Consider the following 16,522-nt stretch of genomic DNA (forward strand, 5'->3'; position numbering starts at 1 on the left):
CACAGACTTCCACACTCAAAGAAACAGCACCATCAAGTGGGTAGAATATCTACACACTTCATATGGTTTGCTTCCTCACACAGCCCATTAAAGGGATACCCTGGCCAGTCACTAGTAATACACACTCTAGGCCAACTGTCTTGAGCACATCACAAGACCACAAGAAGCCCACACCTCAGTGCCTCTCTCCCATATCCAACTTTGTCTTGGTGTGTATACCTTTGATTCTGTTTAATACATTTTTCTATGTCTCTCACTGACATATTCTGCAATTCTATTCCATGATGTAAGTCAGCAAACCTATAATCTACACTGCAGGTGGGGTGAGTTGAGGTCCCCGTCTCCTCTCTTCGGGGGACAACTCCTAGGGCCCTGTCCAGTAACAATGCCTCCATGATGCTGAGCAGGAAACTCACCCCAATGGTCAAGTACAACAGACCTAGGGGAGATGTAAGATGCTTACAAATCTACTGATGAACACTTCTACTAAATAACAGAAGATAGGGGCCACACTCAGAGAAAATAGTTAATGACATTTGAATCTCTACATATTGGCCATAGATTACTTTTCTCTCCCCAAGATCACTATTGGTGATATATGAGAGGAAAAACTGCAGAGATTTTCTTTTTGAAAATGACCTTTCCACCCAGGAATCCAACAAATAATACACTATTTTTGGATTAATTTACTGTGAGAACAGACATTTCAACTCCTATTGCTTGTCCCATCCTAATTGTTTCCTATTAATTTGATTACAAATGATGATGCATGAAATAAAGACAGCCAACAAATATAAAATTCTCTATCTTGTAGGCTTATAATCATAGGCTTATAAAATTAAGAGTAAGAGCAAACTATTTTTTCAATGCTGATCACAAGAGGCAAAAAAGTACCAGTACTTTTTCTAATCTATGAAAGGACACGTGTAACTATTTTACTTGGCAGTTACCTGTAGTGATTGATTACCCTAAATTATTTGCCGATGTCTTTCATATTATTTCTCTGTCAGCTCACACAATGTTTTAAACAATGAGCAAATCCTTTTCTGAAGGATCCTGATAATAAGAAAGGAATTTGGACCTCAGAGCAAACCAATGGCACAGGTCACCTTATGAAGGTGTGTTGGAAAAGGTGAAAGCAGAGAGTATGAACTTTTTCTTTAATTATGTTTTTATTGTTTGCATTTTCACATCAGCATCTATTTATTTTATAATTAAAATAAAACCCAATAAGTCATAAATCATAGAAAAGTATAAAAACTAATATGACATTGTTATATTATTTTTCTACCTAGTTAAATGGCAGGTAATTTATGCAATAAGAAGATTACTGAGTGATACTCTAGGAAAATATTTAAATACACAAAGATTTTAGCAAATAGTGGTTCAGTCTGTTACAAGTAAATATTATTTCTAAGCTACAAGGGTTTGTATAGGCATCTGCACTTTCTTTTCCTAAAGTTTCCCATTACAGACGAGTGATCTCTTGGAATTTCAAACATGAATGATTCCTTTTCCTGCATCTTACTTTACCTTGAAAACCTGACTGATAAGCAAATAATGATGTCATTCTTCAAATCTGTGCTCAATCCACTCATCCTCTTAATAACCACAAAATTGTTTTGTCTGTCCTTTGTAGGCACGACCCTACCCACCCACAACAGCTCTACAGAAAGCTAAAAGCTGAAGAGCTGTTGAAATGCCTGAGATAAGAGAGGCTGTAAATGCCTGTTAACAGCTCCTCATGTTTACCTTCCTGTGATTTATACTCAATTTATGATGGTCATTATAGTAGATATACTTCGCTTAATCAAGAGCACAGTCAAGTCCTACTCATTAAACACATTCATCCTCTCCTTCCCGGGAGAGCAGGTCCCTTGTTTCATTAAAAGCCCCACAAATACATATTCAAAATGCAAAGATGAAAGCAGTCAGCAGTGGCAGTTAATTTTATGGCTGGTGCTATAAGGGTGTAAATCTCTTTTATGGCTGCCATGCTTTAGCTCGTTTTACCTGCTCGGTCTTTTGGTGGACCCAGAATGCAAGTCTTAAGTGTTCACCTATTACGCTATGTACAGTATACAAACCTGGACAGTAGCCCTACTGCCTTAAAAACAGCCAGAACAGAAAACAAAGTTAGGGGACAGTAAATGAAAGGCTTTTAAGACTGCAGTGTGAAATTGTCAAGAAATTTATTTTTATAAAATATCTGCCATTTGTTAGCTAATGGTTTTCTTTGAGCTGATTTACTATTCTGGTAGTCTAATGATGTTCATGAAATAAACAACAAGGTGATGTCCACACATAAGGCATTCTCTAGTTTGAGTATCTTACACATTTTAATATTCCTAACAATTGAGCTGATCACAGAAAAGACAACCGATGATGCAGTACTAAGAAGACAAAAAATAATTCCTGCTTTCCAGAAATCTTTCCTGCCCCAATTCAAAAACATCAGCTATCATAAGGAAATAGAAGGTGTTTTCCAAATTCTGGCAAATTCATTCTCATGGAAATGTGACCTGCTAGAATGCATACACATTCAATACGATGCTTATATTTCCACTGACCTCTGCCAGGGCAGTAATTCAAGGTCTGTTATGCTATCGTAGAACTTTTTGAGTTAAAGGATTTTTGTCTCTCTCTGACACTGCAGTGGCTCCATTCATAACAATTCTCTGCTGTGTGGTGCCAACAGAAACAGCCACGCAAGGTTTATCATCCTAAGAAAATACTGAGAATCAAATATGAAGGTGGTCTACACAGTTCCAAGGAATTCCAAAGTCGAGCAGGTTGTGTTGTTGAAGGGCACGCTTCTTCCTGATGAGCCCGACTCTCTCTGGTTTCACTCCCCTTGCCAAGATCTGCACGCTGAATTCCATCCTCTTTATTTTGCCCTCCCATCTCTATCAGATCTCCTTACTGATTTCTACATTTAAAACATTTGGCGATGCTTTAAGAGAAGGCTCAGAGGGCACCCTCTTTTCATCCTGTGTGGGGAGCGGCTGCATCTTTGGCTAGTGTTGGAAGGCCATGCCACTCACAGATATATTCACATGCCACTCACAGATATTTTCACAGCCATAACCACTTACAGCTTTTAGCAAAGGACAGATTTAACTAAGCTTCTCACTTACTTTCTTTAGTTTTAGGTATTTTTTTTATATTGTTAAAGGATCCTAGTTTGCAGCAGGGTTGCATCATTCAGGGACAATTTGCCTGAAGAAAGGGGCGACTTGCCACAAAGTTGAATCCAAGCAAAAACTTTTTCTAATGAGAGAGAACACTGAGCAGCAATATGGAAAGAATTATAAAACCATGCAGAAACACTCACAGTTTTGGTTTGGCGAGCAGAGGTGGTGGCTCCTTAGTAGGCGAAAGCAGGACGGCTGCTGTTGGTAGAGACTTATTTCCATTAGCTTTGCCGTTGATCAGCCCATTTACTCCATGACTGGGATGGACTCCGTTAGTTTCCCTCTCAGCAGAATTGAATTGCATTTGAAGGGCAGCCATACTGTGTCCAAAACCAGGGCTTTTCACCTGCTGGATCTCAGGTGGTTTCTTGGAAGCCAACTCAAAGGAATTTGTCTCCAAGTTTGGAGGAGGAGGTGGAAAATGTGGGAACTGATCGTTGTTGGATTTCCCCATTGTATTGTAACTATAGCTCTCCATATCAGCTAAGGAAGGGGAAAAAAAGGAAAAAAAAATAATAAGATGCTACCAGTTCAAAAACAAATTTTCACACCGTTATAGTTCTAAGAATCCCTGTATCCTACTGTGAGAGAAGATGCGGTGCTGTTCTCACTGGATGCAGAAGCACTGCCAGCTGCAGGCCCCGCTCTTCCAAGCTTGTTTTGAGGGACTGCTACTTGTCTCATTTCTGGACTGTGCTCACAAGTGGAGAAACCACCTACCAACTGATTCATTGGTGAGTTTTGAAGGACAGCTAAAGATAGGACTCAATTTTTAAAAAAGGGTGAGACAAACAGTATCAGCCAATAATATTTTGTCATTTCCATTTTTAGCTCTTGGATCCAATGGAACATCTTATCTGTGATTATCAACAATACTAGCTCAAGCTATAAAGGTTGTATGTGGATTTTCTCTGTTTTAGAGCTAAGGAGGTAGAGTTGTAAGTTTAAGTGAAATGTCTCACCATCTCATGGAAAAACACTTTTCCATGTCAAATGATTGCCCCAACCGCACCTCTGCATAAGAAGAATTTTTAAACTATTTTTTCTCTCAACAGAATGAAAGTATCTTGAGGTTTAATCTTTGATTCCTCATCTTGCTCAAAGCCCATCAGAGCTGCTCCATGTACCCAGACCTGTTCACTGAGGTTGAATAGAAAGCTGAAAGTATCATGTTGGGACTACAGCAGACTTGCCCCCAAGAGAAACAGAAATGTTACACACCAACTTTGGCCCCTGAAACTCGGAGTGCATTTGTGTTGCTGAGCACTGCTGTGACTATTTGATAGGAAAGTCTCTAAGTCAACTCAAAATCAACGGAATGCGTCCTGCTAAATAGCTCCGGTTGTGACATGGGGTTACTTTTCACCACTTAAAGTGTTCATCCGTTTAACCATTTCTCCACTAAGGTAAACTTCAAATTTCTACTCTTTACTAAGATAAAAAAAAGCTGTTGCAACTGGGACTCTTGATCTCCCCAGTTTTGGTTGTGCCTCTGCTGCCACCTAGCCCCAAGTCCTTCCTCTTCTAGGAATCAATGGCGATTCCACTGCTCTCTCACGCTCTCTTATTCAGATAGAGACTCACTGATTCCTTATGTAGTAGACTCAGTCTAAGAGATACTTTTAAAACATCTTTGTAAGATTACTAACAGGGATGAGGAAATCAGCATAAGCTAAAGTAAAGCTCAACAGTAACAGTACACACACTCCAGGAAAGGGAAAATAGCATGATGTTTCTTCCAAAGGTGGCGTCACCCTTGTACTGTGACCTTAGATGATGTCACACATAGCAGAAAACTCCCTGTGCTGCGGGCTCTTAGAGAAGAAATGTGCAGCAGTCTCAAAGACCAAGGTTACCCAAGCAGCAGTCCACTGTACTAATAAATGGAAGCCGGTGGCCACCACTTTGAGCACCTCTTATAATTGTAGTGGCCAAAGGTAACTTGTATTCATTCCATGATGTCTCAAAAAATTTACTATTAAAATATGCTTACAAGTTTTTCTTTTCCTGAAGCATAAATACATTTTGGGGGCAGGAGGACTCTGCAGTCAACTAAATAGATAAATTAATTAAATAAACAAAAAGCTGTTTCATATTTCCTTCCCTAGCGGTAAGTTTTTGAATTTAGAAATTATCCATAGATTTTTAAATATTGGTTTCAATGCTAGAATATATTGCTTTATTTTTCATAACAAAATTATATACTGTCATGAGTTATACTATCAAGGAAATTTGATTTTTAAGATTTGCACAGTTCTTCTGAATTATACCAGATTTGTCTTCCATTACCTTTCCAGAAGTTTCAGTAGAGAGTTAGACAATGGTGAGTTGTGAAAGTATCTGCAGATCTCTCACGTTTACACTGCTGAGAATGGAGACAGCAGCTCTGATTGAGGGGTGACTTTCTTTTTTTTTTTTTTTTTTTTTTTTTTTTGTGTTCAATGATCCAAAAACATTAATATAGTCAGCTATTTAACATCCCTAAACACACTTGTTGTTATATCCGTTAGAGCTCTTTTTTTTTTCCCTCCCTCTCTTTTTTATAACAAAATTTACACATTTTGGATTTTATTACTCCTCAGTTCTCATTACTCTCTTGGGGGGGAGATAATAAAGTCAAATATGGCAAAACAAAGCTGTAAGTCCAAACCTAAGGTGAATGTGATTCTCAGTTATCATGAAGATGTTTGGAAACAGGCTCCATTGTTTCCAAGACCAAGGTAGCATGATTTAAAAAAACATTTCCAGAGAACTCACTTGTTACACTATTGTTATCTTGTCACCTCTGATTCCACCCTCTCCCGCGTTCCTCCCCCATAGCCTTCTGTTTCCTGATGAAACTTCTGATTGTTCTAGAAACTCTTGGAATAACAGCCAGATTCCTAACCGCTGACACTCTACCTGGGACTTTCTGCTGTAGCAAAGTGCACTAGAGCAGGGGACAGAAGCCAGTGAGTTTCACTTCTCACATACCTGAGGTGACAACCAGCTGGGCAGTGCTGGTCACTGATCCAAAATCGTTTCTTGCTGAACAGGTAAAGATTCCTGCATCTTCAGGGAACGTCTCAGCGATAACGAGGGTACAAATCTCCTCTGGAAATGAATTGATCAGAGTGAAACCAACCATCAAGTTGCCTTGAAGTAGTCAGATCCTCTTTTCTAACTTCCTCTCCAAGAAAGCAAGATTCCATTGTTTTTTTTAAGTTAAAGGAATAATTTATTCATTCATTTACCTCGGTTGAGATAGAAAACCAGAAAACTGTAAGACAGAGTTGGAGAGAAAGAAAGGGCAGATTTTCTACACACTTCAGAAGTAGAAACTAAATGAATGGAGGTTAGGGAATACTTGGGCTTCTGATTTTGTTTTTATTGTTATTTTCTTATGGTTCTTTTTAAATTACTATATGCCTACCATACATAACAATTACATTCATCTTGGGAATTTGTACATATACTTGTAAGATATCTAGTCAAACTCTTCTCCCCAGACAGCTGAGTAGGGGAAGGAGGAGTTGCTGTTCAGAAGGGAATGAATTTCAGACATTCGAGATTAAAAAATTCTAAATTTCTGCTGTACAACATTGCTGCAAATAGTTAACAATAGTGTACTCCACAGAAATTTAAGAAGGTAGACTCATATTGTATATTTTACTGCCATAGAGAAAAAGGTAATAAAATATATTAAATATTCACAATTTAAACATTAATTTAGTTAAAACATTACACCATAAATTTAATGAAGTTGATATAAGATAGATATTTTTTTCAATCTTAGGGATTGAAGCTGGGCCTCATACCTGGAAGGCGAGCACTCTACTATACTACCGAGCAACACCCCTGACCATTTCAAAAATGTATTTTGAGACAGCTTTTTTTTTTAGTTGCCCAAGATGGCCTCAAACTTCTCATTTTCTTTCCTCAGCCTCCTGAGTACCTGGGACTAGAGATGTGCACGACTGTGCCCAGCTTAGGAAAGACTTTCAAGATAAAGTCTGGGATCTCTCTCAGGAACGGCTCCAAAAGCTTTTAGAATTTGTGCATCTACTTGTTGAGTACTTTTAAGATTATGTTGTCATAACACTGTACAGCTGCAGATATGAGAAAAATAATTTATAATTCATGATTCCTGTCCTCAAGTTGTTTGTATTCTCAAAGGGATGAGCCATGTCTTCTCACAAGGATTAGAGTTAGAAAATCTCCAGCTCTAGTCCAGCTCCAAGGTTTGACATCCTCAGTGCCCACCTGCCCGGAGGACAGTTTAGTGTCAGCTTTCTTATAAAACCATCCTGTTTTAAAGGACAGCTAAGCTAGCTGCAAGTGAAAATGCTCATGAGAAAGTGCTCTTCTGAAAAAATTTCTTGAAATTTAAGATACAAGTAGAACAAACAATGTAGAATTAAAGTTTTTATGTAAGTTAATTCCTAATGGGAAGAAAAAACAAAATCCTAATGTTTGTTTATTTCAGATTTTTGAAGGGCTTACAGTTTTAGTTGACTATGCAGTATTTTTAAAAAACTTAACCCAATAAGGGCTGAAGATATAGCTCAGTAGCACAGTGCCTGCCTGGCAAGCATGAGGTCCTAAGTTCGATTCCCAGTAAAAAAATAAAATTAATCAAATATTAGATACACTGTAATTATTCTATTATCACAAAGACAGGATATTTACTTCTGCCCTTTTTCTACCATTCTTCTTGAGAGCTTTGCAGTTTTTCTTATTGCATCTATAATGATGAAACCAATCATATTTTCCTGAAATGCCATCCTTTCTATTTTTTATTTGTAAATTTTATATTTTTGGATAAGTATAGTACAAATGCATGGCCTAAAAATTTTAAAATACAAACAGATGTACAAATTTTCTTCTTTTTAAGTAATTTTGTTAAAAATTCAGTGAGTGAGCCAGATGGGATATGCCTGTAATTCCAGCACTTGGGCAGCTGCAGCAGGAGGACTGTCTTCAATGTGAGGCTAGCCTAGGCTACAGAGTGAGTTTAAGGCCAACCTGAACTATGTAGCGAGGACTTGTCTCAAAAAATCAAAAAAAGTTTTTTTATCTTGAATTTAAAAGATATATAAAATATATAAATATATAATACATATGAATAGATATATATTTGAGCTCATAATTGTAGACTACAACTTATTACAAAGAGATAACAGAACTATAGCTATGTAAAGGGGAAGATAATTTCAGGTTATATATATATATATATATATATATATATATATATATACTTTTTATTTGTGCATTAGTGTCTGAAAACCACAAAAAGTATAGCAATCTCAAAAGAGCTCGTGGTCTTTGAGTATCAAGAACTTCAAGTTCTTAATAATGTTGCTTTGCTTCAAATAAAACATTACTTTTCTAACTTTTAGTGAAATGATGGCATCACTGAAGACTTTCTCTGCTGAAAGTGGTGAAAACTATTGGCTAACTAAAACTCACTTTTGGTCTTTCGCGGTGAACTGAAACACGTTTCAGGCAGTATAATGTGACCTTACTGGATGACACTGCAGCAGGTAGTTAGCTTTGTCTACAGCAACCTGAACCTCATCTGACTCATGAGGGTGACGGCTGATTTTTTTCATGTCTCATCACTGAGTAATGTAAGGTATTCTTTAAATTTTACGATCAAGATAGACCTTTCAAAGACATGTTTGGTATATCCAGTGTGAATGTGGATTTGTGTGACTAGCACTATACAAAATTTTCTGGGTTTCCCAGTGTTTACCTATGTAGAAAAAAAAAAGGCTAATTTGGTTCAGTTTAGCAGCAGAGTGGTCAAATCAGCAGCACATACACTAAATTGGCCCCTGTTCAAGGACGATGTGCAAACTTGTTAAGTGTTTCATGTTTTTTCTATTATTGGTTCTTATGGTATGTCACTATGCAGTTGTTTCAGATAGTATTATTGTTGCTGATTTTGTTGCAACTTACAGAGTGGCAGAGTTGTTGTTATTAATTGTTTTTCTCTGTATGCCAATATCTGAACTGCCTTTGTATCATTAAGAATATTTTAGTCCATTTCTGGGTACTTGGGTGCTGAGTCAATTATACTGCATCCTCCCATCCCAAATTAATGGAGGTGGTTGAATCTTTGAATAGAGGCAGAATTAGCCACACATAGAGTGGATCACTTAAAAGGCAACATTAACTGAAGCAGTTACAAAATCTCCATAGCAGCTACAAAATCTTTCCACTATAACTGACCCATAAATTTCCCATAAACCAAAGCAAAAAGCAATAAGAACATGAGAAAATAAGGCAATAAAATGCCTGTAAAATCTCCCAACTCCCCAAAGCCGATCCACAGAAAATTAAAGGGGAAGAAATCAAAAGTCACATAGTTGGATTATTTAAAATGATGAAAGAGGAGATTAAAACAACAGATCAGTAGAGTTCTCAGAGAACTCAAAGACATAACTAAACCAATAATAAAATTAATAAAGTAAATGATCAGCAAGTTCACAAGAGACACTAATAAAAAGCTAGCTGAGCTAAACAAAATGATACAAAATATTAACAACCAGTTTAGCAAAGAATTAGAGTTTATGAAAAGATATCAAACAAATCTATATTGAAAATTTTTTGTTTGATTTTTAGATGGAGTCTCACATAGGCTGGTCTTGAATTCATTATGTAGCCCAGACTGGTCTTAAATTTGAGGTAATCATTCTGCCTCTGTCTCTTAAGAGCTGGGATTAGTGGCATGTGCAACATACCTGGCTACAAATTCTACTGAAGGTATGGGCAACAGAAGTGATCAGTGTGAAGACAGAGTGTCAAAACTAGAAGATAGGACCAATGTTGGTGACCAATTACTTGATGTACCTTAAAAACAAAAGAACATGAAAAATGGGCCAAGAGCTGCTGGTTTATGCAAAGAAGACTGATCTAAAGTTAACTGGAATTAGTGAAAAATCATTATATAGCAAAAATGGCATAAAAATCTCATTCATAGAAACAATAACAAAATTTTTTAAATATGGGGAAACAATTTAATATACACACAATTGAAACAAATAGAACCTGAAGAACCACAAGCAGAAAAGGACTTCACAGTATAGCACAGTGAAAATTTCAAAAGTCTAACACCAGGCTGAATCTTAAAAAATGTTCAACAAATGCAGTGAACCATTTGTAAAGGTAAAACCATTAAAATTATGACAGACTTTTCAATGAAAATCTTAAAAACCAAGAGAGCCTGAAGTGAAGCTATTCAAACTCAAAAAGGAAAAAATCTAATTCAGAATGATGTGCCCTGCAAAATTATCTTTCAAAATTGATAGAGAAAAAGGTCTTTCCATGACAAAGAACATCTTAAGTGATTTATGATTATCAAACTATCACTCCAAAAAGTTCTAAAGGATATCCTAGAAAGAGACAAAGCTAACAATGCCAAAATTTCCAGTAGAATGAATACAGCAGACAGAATGAGAAGTTGCATACAAGTGGAGAAAAAGCAACAGGAAAAAAATAACACAATGACAAGAATAAGTCAGTGCCCTTCAGTAATATCTCTCAATGTGAATTGTCTCAGTATCCTAACCAAAAGAACACATATTTGCAGAATGGATCAAGAGGCAAAACCCAGTATTATGTTGAATGCAAGAATACATTTCATCAAAAAGAAATTCACAGACAAAAACAAAATCTGGGGCTGGGGATTTAGCTTAGTGGCTTAAGTGCCTGCTTGGCAAGCACAAGGTCATGAGTTTGATCCCCAGTACAAAAAAAAAAAAAATCTAAGGATGGAAAACAGTATTCTATGGAACAAGAACCCAGAAACAAACAGAAGTAGCTATCATGTTTTCTGACAAAGTGGACTTTAAGCCAAAACTAGTCAGAAGAGCCAAAGAAGGTTAGTATATATTGGTTAAGGGATAACCAATATTGAATGGAAAGAGATAACACTTGAAAATATGTAAGTACTGAACACTGCTATGCCCAACTTCATAAAACAAACAGTATGGGCAAAAATATCAGTATGGGCAAAAATATCAGTTAAACATGAACACAACTGTGGTAGGGGACCTCAGTATGGATGAACTAAACAAAAAATCCACAAAGAAATATCAGAATTGAACCAAACCTTCAAATAAATGATCTTAGTAGTTATTTATAGTTTTCCATTCCAACCAACAGAATGTAAAACTCCTTTCAGCAGTACATGAAACTTCCTCTAAAATAGAACACATACTAACCCAAAAAATGCTTAAGTAAATGTAAAATAATTAAAGTTTTCCTATGCATATGATCAGAAAATAATGAAACTAGAAGTCAATGGCAAATGAAACCACAGAAATTATGTAAGTGCACAAAAGTTAAACAATATACTCTTAAGTGACCACTGGGTCATAGGAGAAATCAAGGAAGAAATTAGGCAGCTTTTAGAATCAAACAGTAATGCCAGTAGAAACATACCAAACCTTATAGAACATAATGAAAGGAGACCTAAGACATTTTATACCTATGAATGCCCATATCACAAAAACAGCAAATTCAAACAAACAACCTAATGATGCACTTCAAGGCTCTAGAAAAACAAAAATAACTCCAACCCAAAGCTAGTATAAAAAAGAAAATTATAAAGTTCATGGCAGAAATTAATGAAATTGAGCCTAAAAAACAGTACAAAGAATTGAGAAATCAAAGAGCCAGTTCATCAAAAGAATAGACAAAATAAATAAATCTTTGGCTTATCTTACCAAAGGAAGGAAAGAAAAGACCCAAATCAATGCAATTGATGAAAAAGATGAAATCTCAGGAGACACTGTTGAAATTCAGAAGATTTTTGAAAAACTGTATTTCAATAAACTGGAGAAGTCAGAAAAAGTGGATAGATTCCTTCACACATATGAATTACTAAAACTCTACCAAGAGGATATAAAAACCCTTAAAAATTCAATAAGAGGCAATGAAATTGAAGCAATAATAATAAAAAGTCATTTCAACTAAGAAAAGCTCAGAACCTAATGGAGCCACTGCTAAATACTTTAAGAACTTCTGCGGACACCTAATGCCAAATACTTCTCAAACTCTTTAATGACATTGAAAGGGAAGGAGTACTCCCAAAGTCATTCCTGGAAGCTAGGATTACCCTGATTCCAAAGTCAGACAAGGGCTCACTCAAAAAAGAACTAAATGCCAACCTCACTAATGAACATAGATACAAAAAAATACTGGCAAATACAATGCAAAAAATTGATGATACATCTTGACCAAGTAGGTGTCATCATAGGAAGGCAAGAATGATTTGAAATACGTAAATCAGTAAATGTAGTGCATCACATAAACCGAAACCAGGGGAAAAAAAGCATAGAATCATCCCAATAGATGCACAAAAAAGCCTTTAATAAAATTCAACATCTATTCACGATGGAAACCCTGAAGAAAATACATACAGAAGGACCTTATATCAATCTGGTAAAAGCCACTCATGACAAACTAATAGCTAATGTCATATTAATGAGAAAAAGCTGAAGCTTTCCCTTAAAATCAGAAGCAAGAGAAAGATGTCCACTATCACCACACCTGTTCAATACACTAGCCAGAGCTATCAGGTAAGAGAAGGAAATAAAAAAGATACATATAGAAAAGAAAGAAGTCAAATTATCATTATTTACAGATGATGTTATTTTCTACATAAAAGTTCCAAAATATTCTGCCAAAACACTTGTAGAATTAATAACCAAATTTAGTAGCATAGCAGAATACAAAGTCAACACATAAAAATTATTATACACTAATAAGGAACTCATCAAGAAAAAATTAGGAAAGTAATACCATTCGTAATAGTATGAAGAAAAATTATACACTTTGAAATTAACCTAAGGAAGTTGTCTTGGTTACTTTTTCCTCATTGTTGAGACAAAATACCTAACACCCAAAAGTAGGAAAGGAAAGGTTTATTTAGCTTATAGCTTTTGGAGGTTTCAGTCCATATTCAGCTGGCTTCAAGACAGGGTGGCATGGCTGAGGAGTAGCTACTCATGGCATCCGCAAGCTATAAGAGTGAAAAGGGAACAAGAGAAAAGCACATCTCCTTCTCTCCCCTATGTTGTATACTGCCTCCCCATCCCTGGGCAGGTGCAGCACGTGCACTGCTAATCCCAGCACTAGACAATGAACCAATCACAAATGCTAGATTCAGCTGCCTCTGTGACTATATGAGGCTTGGGGGACCACCCAGACACAAACCATAACAGAACTGAAGGGCCTCTATAATGAAAGCTACAGTACTTTGAAAAAGGAGACTGAAGGAGGCTTAAGAAAATGGAAATACGAATCCTGTTCATGGGTAGACTGAACCAATATTGTCAAAATGACCACCTCTCCAAAGCTGATAATTCTATTCTAAATACCAGTAGCATTCCTCACAGAAGAGAAAACAATCCTGAAGTTTATAGAGCACTAGAAGAGATAACAAAAGCAATCCTGGTCAACAAGAGCAAAGCAGAAGGCATCACAATCCCAGAGTTATGGTGTCTTACAAAGCTACAATAATAAAAACATGGTACTTGTACCTCCCTCTCCCCCAAAAAGACATGTTGATCAACGAAAACAGAATAAAGAACAGAAACAACTCTAGGCACATTCATCTACTGATATTTGACAAAGGGAACCAAATACTTTCACTAGAGGAAAGATAACCTCTTTTAAAAAATGGCGCTAGGAAAACTGGCTGTCCACATGCCAAAGATTGAATCTAGACCCTTACCTCTCACCATGTGTTAAACGAAAACTAACATGGGACAAAGAAATAAATGTTAAAACAGAACTATTTAACCTACTGGAAGATAAAACCAGTGAAACTTTTGAAGACACAGGACTAGGCAAAGACTTTCTGAATAGAACCCAGCTGTATGCAGAAATGGCACCAAGTCAACAAATGCGATCATATCAAATTAAAAAGCTTCTGTACAGCAAATAAAACAACTAACAAAGAAGGGACACCTTACAGAATGGGAAAAATTTGCCAGTTATTTCTCAGAGGGCTAACACTGAGAATATATAGAGCTAAAGAAATAAAATTTCCCAAAATAAAAGATCCAATCAAAAAATGGTCTATTGAAATGAACAGATACTTTTCAGAACAAGTACAAATGGCCAAAAAATTCATTTAAGAAGTTCAAATTTTCTGGCCACTAACAAAATGCAAATTAAAACAACACAGATCCATCTTATCTCAGAAAGAATGGCCATCATTAGAAAAAAAAAAAAAAGAAAAATCAACCCCACCCCCAGTAATAACAAATGCTGGCAAGGCTGCAGGAAAAAGGAGTCCTATTTCTACATTGCTGGAAGGGATGGAAACTAGAACAATCACAGTGGAAATCAGAATGGAGATTCCTCAAAACACTAAAAGTGGAAACGCTATTTGATGGAGCCAGTCCCCTTTTAGGAATCTTCCTGACAGACATCATACAGCAGGGATACATGCATGTCTGCGTTCATAGCAGCACAATTCATAATAGTTAAATAATGGAAGTGACTCTATGTCCATCAACAGTTGAATGGATAAAGAAAATGTATTTATACACAACTGAGTACTGCTCTGCCACAAAAAGTGAAAAGGATTCAAAGGAAAAGGATGCACCGTGAGACCATAATGATGAGTGAACTAAATCAGACATGCAAGCTTAAATTTCTCTCTCTGTCTCTCTGTTTCTCTCTCTGGAGGTCACACTGTGTAGTTTAGACTGGTCTTGAGTTTATCTTATAGCCTGAGCTGGACTCTAACCTGCAGTAATACTCCTGCCTCAGCCTCCCAAGCACTAGGATTACAGGTATGAACCAAGAGATGAAGAGCCGTAGAAAGTGGCAAGGGAACGAAAAAGACAATTAAGATGCAGGGATGAAGAAAGAATTAAGATGTGTTTTGCACACATGCCTATTCTCTATCAAGAATGTAATCATTATACCACTAAAAATAAAAATTTAATTAAAATATTAGCATGTTTGTTTTGTTGTTGTATGATTGCCAATAGCAAAGGAAGTTTTCATTGCAAACTCTGAACTCTGGTTACCCACCTGCGCTGCAGAACTTCAAGACTTTATCAGCATAAATAATGCTGAGATCACACCATACCCCACAAACTGGCAGGTGTGACAGGGCGGGCAGGAGATGGAAAGCTGGGCTTTCGCAGCTCCTCTCGCCTTAATGACACATCAGCGCAGAAGGTGCACCATGGGGACTGGGAAAAGGACCTGAATAAGAAGTGGAAAACTATGAGGAGCAATTTACATTCAAGCTACTTTGATATTTATAAATTAGTGATTTTATTGAAAAAGATCCAAAGAAAAAGGATAGAAAAACTGTCAGCTATAGTACAGGCAGGACAGTGCATAACTGTACTTTTGTTTCTATCTTACATTTGGCCCTTGATGTATATACAGGATCTGGCTATAGCTTACTTAAATTAGTACACATTCAAGGCTAGGGTGCGTTAGGTTCTCAGTGGGGTAATTTTTTGAGAGGGGCTGTTTATCAGATCATGTGTAGACTATTGTTAACTTTTTGAATCATGACTCTTTTCCAGTGCTGTTCCCCAGACATGTCTGATGATAAGAATCACCTGGAGAATTTGTTAAATATGCTGCTTTCCTAATCCTCTCCCCAAGATATTTTGGTTCAGTAGATATGGGTTGGGTCTGTATGTGCTCTGGGTGATTTTTATCTTCAGAAAATATAGGAGGTTTTGTCTTTAAAAAATATCTTTCAAATATTTTTTATTAGAACCAATAGTAGGAGATACATTTTAAGTCCAAACTATAAATTACATTTATAGTTATACAATGTATGTTTAGGTATGTACGTGCATAAAGGCAATTAGAGTGGCAATAAAACACCAAAAAGTTTCATAAAACACCAAATTTAGACATTCTACTTTTTATTTAAAAATGATGGTTGCCATCTACAGTAATGATCATGGCCAACTGTTAAAAATACTGTCTTATAATAATAGCACAGTGGATGGCTCAAAAATTTCCATTATTACTGAGTATTAGAAGCGGGTTTCTAGATACAGAGAGATCCTGATCAACTGAAAGGATTCAATTATTATCAGATAAAACTTTTACTGAATAGACAGAAAAAGAATAACAGAGAAAACAAGAGGTGTCCTGTGTTTTTTGACAGTGGTACACATAGATCCTGCTTTTCTGAGTGAAGAGAAAGACAAAATGAGTGGAAAGAATTCAAATTGGAGCTTCATGTAAGAATGATTATTTGGAAAATAAGATGTAACTGGGAGGGCACCGGGCTGAAAATGTAAAACACGAACAACATATGATTACAGAATGAGTTAAACATGGACTCAAAT

The 16,522-nt window shown here is 36.4% G+C and overlaps 1 protein-coding gene across 5 annotated transcripts in view; it reads right to left on the reverse strand.

The window, feature by feature from the left end:
• Positions 1 to 16,522, reverse strand: part of Palld (palladin, cytoskeletal associated protein) — a 368,121-nt gene that overhangs the window by 178,537 nt on the left and 173,062 nt on the right. For all 5 annotated transcript variants that reach the window (XM_063234778.1, XM_013151678.2, XM_063234781.1 and 2 more), the window contains 2 exons: positions 6,168 to 6,287; positions 3,335 to 3,677 (listed from right to left, as the gene is read on the reverse strand). In XM_063234778.1, the coding sequence (XP_063090848.1) occupies positions 3,335 to 3,677; positions 6,168 to 6,287 (463 nt within the window). The remainder of the gene's footprint in view (positions 1 to 3,334; positions 3,678 to 6,167; positions 6,288 to 16,522) is intronic.

Source organism: Cavia porcellus, unplaced genomic scaffold (genome assembly GCF_034190915.1).
Source record: "Cavia porcellus strain 051 isolate PalLab524CR breed Dunkin Hartley unplaced genomic scaffold, mCavPor4.1 scaffold_24, whole genome shotgun sequence".
Classification (NCBI taxonomy): Eukaryota; Metazoa; Chordata; class Mammalia; order Rodentia; family Caviidae; genus Cavia; species Cavia porcellus.